The 15,522-nt window shown below is 46.5% G+C and overlaps 1 protein-coding gene across 1 annotated transcript; it reads left to right on the plus strand.

The window, feature by feature from the left end:
• The first annotated feature begins 395 nt into the window (after window positions 1–395).
• Window positions 396–1,715, plus strand: GJA8 (gap junction protein alpha 8). The gene has a single exon (XM_062193521.1). The coding sequence runs from the start codon at window positions 396–398 to the stop codon at window positions 1,713–1,715; it is 1,320 nt and encodes a 439-aa protein (XP_062049505.1).
• Window positions 1,716–15,522: the final 13,807 nt, after the last annotated feature.

Below are 15,522 nucleotides of genomic sequence, written 5' to 3' on the forward strand. Positions count from 1 at the left end.
CTTTTGGACCCTACATCAGCTGATGGTCTGGATTTAAGTCCACGTAACCATGGATTTTTATTTATGGTCAACAATGAATTCTTATTTTTTGGTGGAGTTCAAGGAATGATAAAGCTATTGCCTTTCAGAGCTTTTGTGAAGAGAATGAGAACAGGTATTACTATCAAATCCATTCTGCCTATGAATAAGCTAGTGGAAGCAGTTTCTTTCATGCCTCTTTTGTCCCTAGTCCCAGCCTACACAGAGGATGCACTCAATAGATACTGTTTACATGTTGGCTGTTTCAGCAATGCAGAAAGGCGCTGTATCTGAAGAGTTAGCAAAAAAGGGAGTGACCCAGGGTTGCACTGTGGCCGCTGAGCTTTTGCCTTCTTCCTCCTCTAGGTGGGTGAGACATGGGTGACTGGAGTTTCCTGGGGAACATCTTGGAGGAGGTGAATGAGCACTCCACAGTCATCGGCAGGGTCTGGCTCACCGTGCTTTTCATCTTCCGTATCCTGATTCTTGGCACAGCCGCAGAGTTCGTGTGGGGGGATGAGCAGTCCGACTTCGTGTGCAATACCCAGCAGCCCGGTTGCGAGAATGTCTGCTACGACGAGGCTTTCCCCATCTCCCACATCCGCCTGTGGGTCCTGCAGATCATCTTCGTCTCCACGCCGTCCCTCATGTACGTGGGCCACGCCGTGCACCACGTGCGCATGGAGGAGAAGCGCAAGGACCGTGAAGCGGAGGAGCTGTGCCAGCAGTCCCGGGGCGACGGGAGCGAGAGGGTGCCCGTCAGCCCCGACCAGGGCAGCATCAGGAAGAGCAGCAGCAGCAGCAAAGGCACCAAGAAGTTCCGGCTGGAGGGGACTCTGCTGAGGACCTACATCTGCCACATCATCTTCAAGACCCTCTTTGAGGTGGGCTTCATTGTGGGCCACTACTTCCTGTACGGTTTCCGGATCCTGCCCCTCTACCGCTGCAGCCGCTGGCCCTGCCCCAATGTGGTGGACTGCTTCGTGTCCCGACCCACTGAGAAAACCATCTTCATCTTGTTCATGTTGTCCGTGGCCTTTGTGTCGCTCTTCCTCAACGTTATGGAGCTGAGCCACCTGGGCCTGAAGGGGATCCGGTCTGCCTTCAAGAGGCCTGTCGAGCAGCCCCTCGGGGAGATCCCTGAGAAATCCCTCCACTCCATTGCTGTCTCCTCCATCCAGAAAGCGAAGGGCTACCAGCTCCTTGAAGAAGAGAAGATCGTGTCCCACTATTTCCCATTGACTGAGGTTGGGATGGTGGAGACCAGCCCCCTGTCTGCCAAGCCTTTCAGTCAGTTCGAGGAAAAGATCAGCACCGGACCCCTAGCGGACATGCCCCGGAGTTACCAAGAGACACTGCCTTCCTATGCGCAGGTGGGCGCACCGGAAGTGGAAGGGGAGGAGCCGCCAGTAGAGGAGGCCGCAGAACCGGAAGTGGGAGAGAAGAGGCCGGAAGCTGAGAAGGTGACCACAGAAGGGCCAGAGATGGTGGCTGTGTTGGAGGGGGAGAAAGTGGAGCCCCCTGCTGTGGGGAAGGAGGGAGAAAAGGAGGAGCTGCAGGCCGAGGTTGCCAAGCAAGGGCTGGTGGCCGAGAAGACGCCTCCGCTGTGTCCAGAGCTGACCTCCGAAGATACCAGACCTCTGAGCAGGCTGAGCAAAGCCAGCAGCAGAGCCAGGTCAGACGATCTAACCATATGAAATGGTGCCAAAGGAAGAAAACCTCCAGCTAATATAGGGCAAAGCGAAAAGAAAAGCTACCAACATGGCTTGAGGCTTCCGCTCCCTCCCCTGACCCTCATCCCTAATTGGACGAAGGCTGCAGTGGCACAGTGCATACTGGACAACTAGGAAACTGTCCATCCCCAAAGGCAGGGCTATCCAGCTAAACCTGCTGGCCCCTCAAGAGCTCCCAGTCTCATATCACTGCCCTGTGCCTCTATCCCCATGGCTGGGGGGAACACTTTTTCTCCCCCATTGCTCTATAGAAACCCTTCAATCAGAACTGTGGTTGCCTCACAGCCCTCTACCAGTCTTAATCTCACTAACGCAGCCAGATTCTACCACCCTACCACTTCCTTAACTGATGCTATGTGACCATACAGTAAGGATTCCAAACTGCAAAGCCCACAGGATCCAGACAAGTGATTGAAATTGGGGAAACAGGCTGCAATGGAGAGAGGGAGGGATGTGCCAGTTGAAGAGCAGGGCTGGCTGCCGCTCGGTTCCAGGCAGTGACGACCACACAGTGTTACCTGGCTTCTGATTTTTCAAGAGAAGCCAGGAATCCAAACTTTGAATTGAAATTTTCAGAAGTTTTAATGTTAGCAATCCAAGTTTAAATACGACACGTGGGCCAAATGAAATACGTGCAAACCAAATTTAACCTATTTGGCTCCAATGTGTGATGTCAGTTTGCACTGATGAGCTGACTCGGCTTTCCTGCGGAATTGTCATTATTATTTACAATCTGTTTTTTGTGGCTTCTGAACCCCATTTCACCACCTTGAGGCATTTAAATAATAAGTTCAGAAGATATCCAGATTTCTCACTGACCTTTCTTTTGGTTCACGCCACTGAACCTCCTGGTTCTGAAGCAGCAATACACCCTGTGTTGGTAGGCATTCTGCCCCTGGCGCCAAAAACTCTCCCTGTGAAATTACAAGGCTTTGAGGCCTGGTCACGGTTTAATTCCTTGAAGCAAAGAAGATCCTCTTCTTTACTTTCTTTGCCAACATCAGTGTTCAGCATAAAATCTGTACCTCCTTTCATTGAAGGTTGGGAGCAAGCCAACTTCTAAGCGGGAAGATACTCACAGGCCTTTTGCTGAAGAGTTAGCTCTCAAGCCAAAAGGGCCATCAGAATGACACTAGGGGGAGCCTCTTACAAAGTAGGTGTCCAAACAGCGAGGGTCCCAAAGTTCAGTACTAAGCCAAGCTTCATCCCTGGAAAGGACATAGATGTTAAAGGGAACAAGAAGAATCTCAGTGGTCTCTGCTCCTATGCCCTGGCAACCAATCCACCTCAAACATACAGTCCAGTCAGGGGAAATCCTGAAGCACAGGTACGTGTTTCACACCGGGAGCAATCTTACCCAGAGTCACCTTCCAGAGCAGAGAGTGAAACAGTAACTAAGTTGGTTGGTCTAAGCCAAAGCTATACTTCATAGACTGAAGTGCCAAGGGCAGGGTAAGAGGTGTAGAAACCAAGTTGATATGTCGGGGGTCTGGACAGGACACCACCAGGAGACTCAAAAGAAGTATCCACAAATGATGCCTGTCCACCTCAACCAGCACCATCCCAAAGTGCGCAAGGCCCTTTTACTGCCCTCTGGTTAGCATTTTCCTTTTAAGATACTCATTCTAGATATGTCTTTCTAAAGCAAGCCTTCTCCAAAGCTATCCCTCTACTGTGACCGTATTCCCATTGCTTGGTGCCCTATTCTAAAGCAAAGAGGTCTAAAGATTAAATTCATTCTAAAGTATGATTGATATTTACTCCTTGGAAAACTTGCATTTAGCAAAGAAGCCCTAAAACATATGAGAGCATGTCTGAAAGTTCATGGGAAAAATGAAGCTTAAAGATTTCTTTTGGTGCAAAAAGAAATGGAAATCTACATATAGTTGTTTCATAGTAAATGTTTTCCATGAACTTTAGGAAGATGTTTCATATTTTAACCTAGGTAAACCAAAATGACAAACCTTCAGTGGAAGAATGTATCAGGCAAAGACAAGTTGAACAGAAGAAATATTTATCTTGTATAATGTGATTTTCTGCATACTGTTTGACTCTAACCCTTTTTAAGCAACACTATTCCACACAACCTTATCCTGCCTAGTGAAAGAAGAAACAAAATTCTGGGCCTGAGAACAAGAGAATACATCCTTGACCCCAATGGCGACACTATTCCTCCTACAGTTTTGCTATTGGTGACGCATTTTAAAAGAGCATTAGTAATAGCTTGATCAGTACCAAAATAAAGCATCTATTTCAGTCAGGACCCTAAGCAACAAAGGAAAAAAAAAAAAAAACATGTATTATCCCCAAGTTAGACTGCTGGGGCTGTTTGGAACCAACTATAAAGCTGTAGGTGAGGGCTGCGGGTTTCCTTGTCTTGGGCAGGACGTAGGTGTATCAGTGCTTTCCCTCGGATGAAGCAGCATCCTGCTCCAATGTCCACACCACTCTGCCGCCACGTAAGTTAGCAGTTTTTCTCTTAGTCTTCCCAAGAAGACGAGTAAGCCTATTTTGGAAGAAACAGATACAGGCATCAAGGGACCAGGATTTTCTTTCTATTTCTGCCATTTAGTTTCTATGTTACTATTGTCTCTTAACCTCTCTGTGCCTCAGTTTTCTGTCTTAAAACCAGAGATGGCATTTACCACCTACTACCTCCAGGGATATCCTAAAGATGAACAAGTTGGCTGCCGAGCCTGGAGCCTGCCAAGTAGTGCCATTTCCTGAGAGAGAATCTAATGACAGTAAGAGTGGGGAGAAGGGTAGCTAGGTGGTTTCCATCTGGCCCTCCCTCTTGCCTAGAGTTATCTGGTGAGAATGTGGAATAGGCAGTCTGAAGATCAGCTGTCTCAGAGAAGAATCTGACCCCATAGGCTTCATAGGAGCCTGAGGTTCTGTGACCTGAGGAAATGGCTGGGGACAGCATGGCAGTTGCTTCCAGCCTCTGAAATAAGACGCTCCTTCTTGAGCTGCTATGCAGTTGCTGCCAGGTTCCCTTCAGAGGCAGCTATGTGTCTGTGATAGTTCCTAATCTATGCAGCTGCATCCCTCCGCTTCTATTCTGAGACAAATCATTATGACTGACTCTGGACTGCAATCCCCCTCGACTGCCTTAGGTCCAGCTTGAGTTCCTACTCCTAGTAGGTCCCTTGTTAGATAAGGCTTTAGCGCTCGTGGACCTCCCAATAAAAGCAGAGGAGGGCAGGACGTCAGAAGTGCAGCTCCCTCCAGAGGCAGTGGGCTGATCACTTCGTAGCAGTTAGAACACCTCTGTCAGGGGAAACTGGTGATCGGGAGGGATGAAGTCACTCAAAGTTCAGCTAGGAAGTTTTGAGTCTGGCTGTATAATCCCAGGCTAGCATTTGGAGCATTGTAAAAAGGCCGTAACTTACACCGGACAAGTATTCCCACCAGTCAGTGTGCCCTGGAGGGAGAGCCACAAGGAGCACTAGGAGTCAAGCCAGGAGTATTGGCTGCCAACTACTCTCCTTGGGGAGGCCGAGATCCCACCGACCTGCTCTCCATGACAGCTTTCTCTAGGTTAGTTGGGGCTAAGTTCTTCTTCATAAAGAAGATGTTGTTGCTGTTTTTAAAATTTTGCTAATTGGAAAATGAAAGGAAAGATGGCCTTATCCAAATTTGGAAGTCTGTGTTCTGAAATGTACGCTGAAGCGATGACAGCCGTCACTTGGGAATACTGTCTAGATTGTTAAACTAAGATGACGAAGAACAGTGAGCTGAAAGGTGAAGCTCCTGTGTAGGGAGGCGCCAGCTCCTGAGACAGCCTCTGAGTCTGGGCGGGAAGGAGTCCATGGACACTGAAAGACCCTCACGCAGGAACTCTTGGGTGCGCGCCATGTGGAAGGCCTGGGGCAGGATGAGTACAGACTTCTGCCCCTCTCTGGTTCCTGACAGGGGTCCTTAGGCGTGCCTGGGTAAGAAGGAACACACACCCTTATCCATTTCCCATCCCACTCCCCAACCTCCTCCTCTCTCCTTCCCTGGCCCCTCAATTACATCTCTGTGCACATCATGTGCCAATAAAGCACAACCCAGTCAACAAAGTTTCCATGTAAAAGATTTGCCTGGTTGGACAGAAAACTTCTCCGAGTGTAAATACAATCTGCAAAATCTAGTAAGTGTGTGCCTACTAGTGATAGTGAAATAGAGAGACTTGGAGAATGGAGGAGAATAAGGAAATGAAATTCTAGGTTCACCAGTTGGATAAGAAAGAAAACTTTTATGAAAGACAATTCATTCTTTACTGTCCTAGACAGTGCAACTCTCAAAAGAAGCTGGTGTGCAGCCCAGGCAGTAGCCACCAAGTAGCTGGGAGGCATACTCCAGTCTGAAGTGCCACTGCTTTCTGGAAGTTCTTCAGGGAAGACCAAGAGAATTCTAGAAGAACTCCTTAGTTGCCTGGAAGGAAAAGTGGATGGTTCCATTGCCTTTTGATGCAGATTTTTTCCATCTGTGAAACAGCATAGTAAAGACTCAGCTAAGAAGCTCACTCAGAGCAAGCTTGCTCTGGCAAAAGAGAGAGGCATTATTGGGATGGCGGTCCTCTGTTCTCCAATCCTCTACAGCCTTACGTCAGAGCTAATAGTCACATGTTAGACTGTTACAAAATGAATAAAACTAACTTGACTTTTCACCATCTTGGTTTTTGTCTTTTGGCCTGTCAGGCAAGGTAGACTGTGGAGAGACTGCCTCATTTTCTAGCTTTTCTTCCTTTGGAATTGAGGGCCTGGAACATAAGGAGATTGAGGTAAAGGTGGCGAGGGGTGGGAGGTGTATGTTGATAATGAATGAACAACCAACTCTCTCCAGGGTAAAGAAGTGCTGGCTTACAGTGTTTGCCAGTTTCCTTACCAGTACCAATTCTCCTACCAGTACCAATTTTAAGCCACCAACACAATGTCACTGAATGCAGAGCTGGCAGCAGTACAACATTATGGAATTTTCCACCATACAATGGACATACACTCTACAATAGAAATAAATAATCTCAAGAGCATAGATAATACTAAAATCATCAGAAAGTGGTGAACTTTGAGTGCTAACTCTGTGTTCCATAATTTTTAACCTTACGCTTCTCTACTTTAATTGGTAGTCACGGTTATACTTAACAACTGGCTCACTAAATTCCTGAAAATTTAGCAAATCACTCTTGCCAGCCAGCACAAGCCAGCTCCTGATACCTTTGAGGGGGATGAAGGAGAGTCTGATTCAGGAATAACATAAAGACTCATAACCAATTCAAATTGGTCAGTTTTGTCTTCTCTGTTTCTGTGCACAAACTTCAAGAAAATAATAAAAGATATACTTGGTTGACCTATGGAAAGAGGCAACAGAATCATATTCTTTTGTCTGTCAATGATAACTGTAGCAGGAGTTACACTTGTTCATTACAGATAAAAATAAGTTTATAGCATAAAATTAGCCAAAATTTCTGCCAAGGAGTTATCTTGTCAGTTCCCTGCTCAAAATACTTCAGTGGCTTTTCTTTGTCTACCTAATAAATTCTAAACTCATTAACATGATTTATAAAGTCTGTTAAAATGGACTCCAATTCATGTAGGGAAGATTTCTGTTTTTACTTGTCCAGGAACAATTCTTCCTTCTTATATAATCACGTCCCCATTTTATCTATGAGAAACACCCCAACTTGAATATAATCATGATGTACTCTTAGTCACGTTTATCTGATTTCCCATGGTCAAAAACCAGGATTTTTTACATTAATGGGCCAGTGACAAACTCTCCCTGGAGTATGAATGTTTGTTTATTTGTTTGAAAGGCAGAGACTAAAAGACAGAGGTTTCCCATCCACTATTTGACTTCCCAAATGCAAGAGCTGGGCCAGGAGGCTGGAACTCAATCTGGGTTTCCCACATGAGAGCCAAAGAGTGGCTCTCAGAGTGTGTATTAGCAGGAAGCAGGAATCATAAGTGGAGCTGGTACTCACATCAAGTATTCTAACATGGATGCAGGCATCCCAAGTGACATCTTAACCACTATGCCAAACACCTACCCTGAAATGTGAATGTTGAGTAGAGTAAGAGAGAGACTAAAAAAATGATTGGAATGTGTTGTTTAGCAGAAATCCCCTGAAGAGGGCCAGCACTGTGGTGTAGTGAGTTAAGCCTTCACCTACAGTGCCAGCATTCCATATGGGTGCTGGTTCATATCTCGGCTGCTCCACATTCGATCCAGCTCTCTGCTAATAAGCCTGGGAAAGCAGTGGAGGATGGCCCATGGGCTTGGGCCCCTGCACCCACGTGGGAGACCCAGAACCTCCTGGCTCCTGGCTTCAGATTGGCCCAGCTCCAGCCGTTGTGGCCAAATGGGAAGTGAACCAGCAGATGAAAGACCTCTCTCTCTGTCTCTCCCTCTCTCTGTCTATAGCTCTGCCCCTCAAATAAATAAATAAATCTTAAAAAAAAAAAAAGAAAACCCTGAAGAACCCACAATTAGTTCTTGCTTATCCATATTTCTAATAAATGCTTGGTATCTCCTTTGGCAGATCGTAATTATTAAGCCTTCCTTCAATTTGCTAGCAGTCCCAGGGTTCCTTTTTTTTTTTTTTTAACTTTAACATTGCCAAAGTCATCTCTATAGCTTTCCAGACACATCCCCTAACTGATGTACCACCTTTACATCCTCATCTGCCTACACGTGCATGTACCTCAGCCTTCAGAACCATTTGCTGATCCCCAGTATGGACAGTCCTGGCACATAGCAATGTCTCACTGTTTTGTTGGGTCAGGACTGTGTGCTGTGTCTTGCCTCCCCACCCCACCCCCCCCATTGCCAGTTGCTTCTTATTCTTCAGAATCAGCTATGTTATTTTCTTCTTTATGCAATTTCACAAATTTCCCAAAACAATTTAGTTGTTCCCTCGGTTGTGGTCCTTTAGTATTTGTGTGTCCCTGTATCACAGCAGTTATAAAATTGTTTCATTTATTTGCTTTTCTCCCATCTGAATGCAAAGAACTTCTGGCATAAATTTTATCCTATATGAGGATACTTCAAAAAGTTCATGAAAATGGAATTAAAAGATAAGTTTATTTTGGTGCAAAACATTTTGAAATCTATGGGTTTTCATAATATGCATTTTCCACGAACTTTTTGAAGATCTTTACATAACACTGACTATTCAGTACTTAGCACAGTGCCTGGAACCCGAGGAGGAAGGAGATAATTGGCCAAGTGCTGTCCGACAACTGAGCAGGCTAACAGTACATTGGAACAGACCTGAGGAAGAGGTCTTCTGAAAGTCCCAGAGGTTCCAGGCCTGAACACAAGCATATTTTCCTTGTTATAAATAAAAGAAGGAGGGGCTGGTGCTGTGGCCCAGCAGGTTAAAGCCCTGGCCTGAAGCACTGGCATCCCCTATGGGCGCCGGTTCTAGTCCCGGCTGCTCCACTTCTGATCCAGCTCTCTGCTATGGCCTGGGATAGCAGAAGAGAATGACCCAAGTCCTTGGGTCCCTGTACCCACATGGGAGACCTGAAAGAATCCTGGGTCCTTCCTTCGGGTTGGCGCAGCTCCGGCCATTGCGGCCATCTGGGGAGTGAACCAGCAGATGGAAGACCTCTTTCTGTCTCTACCTTTCTCTGTAAGTCTGTCTTTCAAATAAATAAAATAAATCTTTAAAAAAAAAAAGAAGGAAGAGGTCTTCATATGAACTGCCAGATGTCATCATGCAGAACAGCCTCAGGAGCCACATGTTGAAGATGACAACCATGTGTTGAAGGTGCGGTCACACAGGCAGTCTTGGAAGCCATGTGAGGGTGGCAATCTGAATAGAGCAAAGGGCTCCCCACCCCAACCAATTCCCACTCACTGGACTTTGGGACTTGACCTTAAATAAAAAATAATAGTAGCTATCATTATTCTCCTTATTTACAGAAGTTGGCACATCAAAATTGGCCATAACAAAATCCTAAAATATGTGGCTTTGCCTCAACAATGAGTGGTGAAGAAACAAAACTCATAAGCCCAGCCCCAGCCCCAGCCCCAGCCATTGCATCTATTTGGTGAGTGAACCAGCAAATGGAAAATCTTTCTCTGTCTCTCCCTCTTTCTCTCTGACATTCTGCTTTTTAAATAAATTTTTAATTAAAAAAAATCAGTATCCGAAATTCTCCTAGAATGTTAAGAGGAAAAACAAAAAGATGAAAATTATCAGAGAGGAAATAATGGATATGGAAGAAAAACTAAACAAACAAAAAACCCTTGGGGCCAGCGCTGTGGCATAGTGGGTAAAGCCGCCATCTGTAGAGCCAGCATCCCATATGGGCACCAGTTAGAGTTCCGGCTGCTCCACTTCCCATCCAGCTCTCCGCTATGGCCTGAGAAAGCAGTGGAAGATGGCCCAAGTCCTTGGGCCCCTGCACCCGCATGGGACCCGGAAGAAGCTCCTGGCTCCTGACTTCAGATTGGTCCAGCTCTGCCATTGAGGCCATTTGGGGAGTGAATCAGTGGATGGAAGATCTCTCTCTCTACCTCTCTGTAATTCTGCCTTTCAAATAAATAAATAAATCCTAAAAATTAAAAAAAAAAAACACCTCAACATACAGATACTGATGCTACTGGAAAGAGAGACACAACACAGAGATAAAATAGGAAGTTTCCCAGAGCTGATCAAAGGCCTAAAATTGTACATTGCAAGGAATTCACTATTTATCTTAGGAAATCTAGATAACTCTTCATTTGCAAATATAAAGACATTATTCTCCAACTTAGAAATATAACACAACAACCCCTACTGTGATCTGTGTACTGCTATTGAACAATTATGCTTTCACATTCTTGTCTACTTTCGAACACAGGTTAGGGCCACACCCCTGCCAGTAGGAGGTGAGGCTTCCTTTGAAGAGAATAGAAAATCTTGAAAAAGAAATGATTCAGGGCTGGTGCTATGGTGCAGTGGGTTAAGCTGCCACCTGCAGTGCTAGTTCAAGACCTGGATGCCCCAATCCAGCTCCTTGCTAATGGGTTTTGGAGAGCAGCCAAAGATGGCCAAAATGCTTGGGCCCCTGCTACTCATGTGTGAGACCTGGATGAAGTTCCTGGCTCCTAGTTTTGGCCTGGACCAGCATGGCCATTGTGGACATCCAGGAAGTGAACCAGCAGATGGAAGATATCTCTCCCTCTCTCTTTCCCTTTCTCTCTTTTTGTCCCTCCATCCCTTAACTCTGACTGTGCTTAGCACATAGTAACCACTTTCAGCTATCATCACCATTATACATACTGTCTTATGTGATTTAGTTATTATAATTTGCATAGTCTTATTATTAAATAATGCACCTTAGACTCAACTAGGATATGGAGATTTAAGGAACGAGTTTGTACACTTGACCTGAAGAAATACAAAGGACAGATTCTCTCTTTTCCTCCAAGACCACTGTTGGTCATGGTCAAAAAGAAGAAAGAAGATGAGAGGTCAAGAAGAAAAAACTCATGACTGTCACTGTGGAGATTGTCCTTACAGCACCAACTCTGGGTGAACAAGACGTCTATCAAGTTACCTATAAAGGGAGAAAGTATGCGGCTGGCATCATCCTCCATAGCTCATTAAATTTCATAAAACAAAAGAATTTGGCCGGCGCCGCCGCTCACTAGGCTAATCCTCCGCCTTGCGGCGCCGGCACACCGGGTTCTAGTCCCGGTCGGGGCACCGATCCTGTCCCGGTTGCCCCTCTTCCAGGCCAGCTCTCTGCTGTGGCCAGGGAGTGCAGTGGAGGATGGCCCAAGTGCTTGGGTCCTGTACCCCATGGGAGACCAGGAGAAGCACCTGGCTCCTGCCATCGGATCAGCGCGGTGCGCCGGCTGCAGCGCGCCAACCGCGGCGGCCATTGGAGGGTGAACCAACGGCAAAAAGGAAGACCTTTCTCTCTGTCTCTCTCTCTCACTGTCCACTCTGCCTGTCAAAAAAAAAAAAAAAAAGAATTTCTATAGAATACTGAGGTTGAAACATTTAACACAAGGACTCCAAAACAAACCAAATTTCATTCCTGAATAAAAGAAATGGAAAGACACTGTCAAAATGCAAGATATTTGCAAATGCTTCTGGAATAGAAAATATAATCCATGACACACACAAGCAAAAAGAAAAGAATATTTCGTAAAAGAATCTAGAAAAGTAGGAATAGGCATTGTGAAACAGCAGGTAAAGCCACCACTTTTTTTTGTTTGTGTGTGTGTGTGTGTGTGTTTTGAAGGCAGAGTAGACAGTGAGAGAGACAGAGAGAAAGGTCTTCCTTTACTGTTGGTTCACCCTCCAACGGCCACTGCGGCCGGTGCACTGTGGCCAGCGCACCGTGCTGATCTGAAGCCAGGAGCCAGGTGCTTCTTCTGGTCTCCCAGGCAGGTGCAGGGACCCAAGCACTTGGGCCATCCTCCACTGCACTCCCGGGCCACAGCAGAGAGCTGGACTGGAAGAGGGGCAACCGGGACAGAATCCGGCGCCCCGACAGGGACTAGAACCCAGGGTGCTGGCACCGCAGGCAGAGGATTAGCCTACTGAGCCGCGGCACCGGCCTAAATCCACCACCTGTGGCAACAGCATCCCACATAGGTGCTGGTTCAATCCTGGTTGCTGCTCTACTTCCGGTCCAGCTTCCTGCTAATGCTCCTGGGAAAGAAGCTGAAGATGTTCCAAGTCCTTGGGCCCCTGTTTCCATGAGGGAAACCTGGAAGAAGCTCCTGAATCCGAGCTTCATCAGACTGGCTCCATCATGGCTGCTGTGGCCATTGCGAGAGTGAACCAGCTGATGGGAAGATACCTCTTTCTCTCTCTCTCTCTTTGTTACTCTAGCTTTCAAATAAAATAAATTTTAAAAAAACATTGGTTAAACAATCATAGCAAAACCATATGATAGAATAATTTTGAGTCAATTAAAATAGAAAGTCTTTGGCATAAGAAAAAGTGCAAGAAGTATTTCCGAGTAAGAAGTATACAACAGACTATTATGCTCATTGCCAGTGCAAGTTACTAGGACAAGGTACCATAAATGGAGTGGCTCAAAAAAACAAACACTTATTTCTCACAGGTCCCGATGCTAGATGTCCAAGATCCAGATGCCAGCACTTCTTGGTAAGAACCCTGCTCCTGATTCATGAACAGCTGGCTTCTCACTGTGTCCTCACAGAGTAGGGAGAAACAGAGTGAAGAGAGCACCACACTGCTGTAACCTCCTTATAAAGGCACTTACCACACCCTAGGACCTCATCTAAACCTGGCTACCTCCCAGAGGCCCCATCTCCAAATACCAGACATTGGTGCTGAGAGCTTCAGTGGACGCATTTTGGAGGATATAAATATTCAGTGCCTTTGCACTAACAAGGATCACTTCTAAGAAATGAAAAGGCCCGGGGTGGCCCGGACAGTCATCAGCATCAGCGTAACTTGCTCCTGGGCTATGCTGGAGGAAAAAGAATGTCATGACCTGGGGTCAAAAATGCAGGAAGCAGATTTTCCCAGCCCTTGCCAAAGTTTCTACTGAAACACCGGATTCCGGCAAGCCATGATAACGTCAGCAAATGGTCTCAGGGAGCGTGCTGGACGTGCCGGGAGATAAAATTACACTTCCTCGTGCTCGAAGTTCCTGCTTCTTGCACATTACCTCCCTAATAAAATGCTCTGGGGTCTGGCTGACTTTGCTTCACATGGATGAAGTCCTCTGACGCTCCACTCCAGTCCTGCACCTTGACTTGTGTCTGCATTCCCTTGGCCAGAGGGAGCTGTACGTCCCTGGCAAGTGGCGGCCAGCGTAGGGCTAGGTCCGGACCAGAAGGAGCACCGAGAGGACTGACGGCTTGAAACGGAAAGAGCATTCAGGGAGCTCCGGGGCAGCTGGTAAGACAGGGAATTCTGAGCTTTTGGGTAAACGCCCGCCAGGGTGGCAGTGGGATGGTCACTCTCCGCTGAGCAGAGAGAGCATCTAACGGTGATAAAGCATTTACTGAGCTCTCAGGACAGAAGGGAATGATGAGCAGTTAATGCAAATACTCCAGACTGTGGTTGAGGACGACCACGGTTTCCAGAATGTGGGACGTGTATCTTGAACTGTGGGAGAGGGGGGAAGTATCTGGGTGGGCCCATGAGAAAGAAAACAGTACCTGTGGTGAGCATAGTAATCTGGGGTTTAGTTCACAGTGCTTTATTACCCCGTAACTAAGATCAATGTGAATGCAGCCACCTCCATGCTTCTGCCAACCCTTCCCCAGGTGACTACCGGGATGTTGGCTGCTGGCCCCAACCGAGGATAAAGCATGGCCGCCGCCACCACCCTGTCCAGTGGGGGAACCTGTCATGGGGCAATAATACATCAGGCCACCTCAACTGGAGAGCTTCACACTTGTCCAGTGGCTGTTAATGAAAACAACCAAAGAACTCAACAACTGGTCCCTTATGAAGTGTACGAAGAACTTAGGAAAAGAGTTAGGGAGGACGGTGCTGGCACCCATACTATCACAGACATTCACAGGCTCTCATGACTGCCCAAGGAATGCACATCTTATCCCCTGGACCCTGTGTGGCACAACCTTTGTTGAGGCCCTACTGGGTTCTGCAGGCTTCTGAAAACCATCACGCAGCACTGGGATTTGCCTCAGTCAGGGAGAGGGACACATTTTGGTTCGACAGCTTACTAACTGGAAGCCTTGTCATCAAGTCTGGGTTAAGGTAAAGGATTTTGTTGGCCTTTTAGAAGATGTTACTATCATAACTCAACATCTGTGGCCTGAAAGAAGCCTTCAACAACCATCCAGTAACCAGTTACTAGGGACTGGCCCAGTGTAATCAAGTGTGGCAAAGCACTGAGATTCTTACCGCAAAAGACCCGGATGGCCTAAAGGCCCAGATTCAGCCTTTTATCACTCCCTTTCCTATCAATCTCTGGGTTGAGATCTCCTTGCCCAGTGGGGATTGGTGCTTGTGACCTCCCCACTGCCTTTTTCAACAGGGTCACTGTAATACCTCCTTTGCCCTTAAAATGGAAGATCTCGCAGCCTGTCTGGATAGAGCCCCTACACAGGGAAACTACTGCAGGCACAAGAATTGGTACAAGAACAGCTTGATAAAGATAAAGGGCACACTGAACCTTCCAATAGCTTCTGGAGATCCCCTATTTTTGTAATTCCTAAAAAAAAAATCAAGGAAGTGCAGGCTTTTGCATGACCTTAGGGCCATTAACGCTGTGTGAAAACCTGTGGGTGCTTTGTAGTCTAGCTTGCTACCTCCTGCTCTGCTTTCTCAGGATCAGCCCCTAATAGTCATTGAACTAAAAGATGGTTTTGCACAGTTCCTTTACACACACATAACGGTGAAAAGTATGAATTTACCTGCCCTCCGTTTATAATTCTGCACCCAGCACACACTGTCAGTGGAAGCTCTTACCTCAGGGGATCTTAAAGGTTCCTACTATTTCTCAATAGTGTATTAGTCAAGCTTTTTGTTTGCTCAAGAAAATATTTCAAAAGCCAAATCTGTCACCATTGGGATCACGACTTGCTCTCCACCCCTAAATGCAGTGATCTGTTTCAACTTTTTACCTTTTCTCAACTGACCATCCCTTGGTACCGTGTTGTCCTCATGGAAGAAAAGATGCAGTTCTAGTCCCCTTGGACTTATCTTTGTTAGGCAATCCCTGAGCCTAGCATTCAGCCACATGACCCCAGATTTGTCTGGACATAGTCTTCACTCTGAATGATTTTCAAAAATTATCAATTCAATTTGCCCTATTATTGGGATTCCCACTCA

Source organism: Lepus europaeus, chromosome 5 (assembly GCF_033115175.1).
Source record: "Lepus europaeus isolate LE1 chromosome 5, mLepTim1.pri, whole genome shotgun sequence".
NCBI classification, from domain to species: domain Eukaryota; kingdom Metazoa; phylum Chordata; class Mammalia; order Lagomorpha; family Leporidae; genus Lepus; species Lepus europaeus.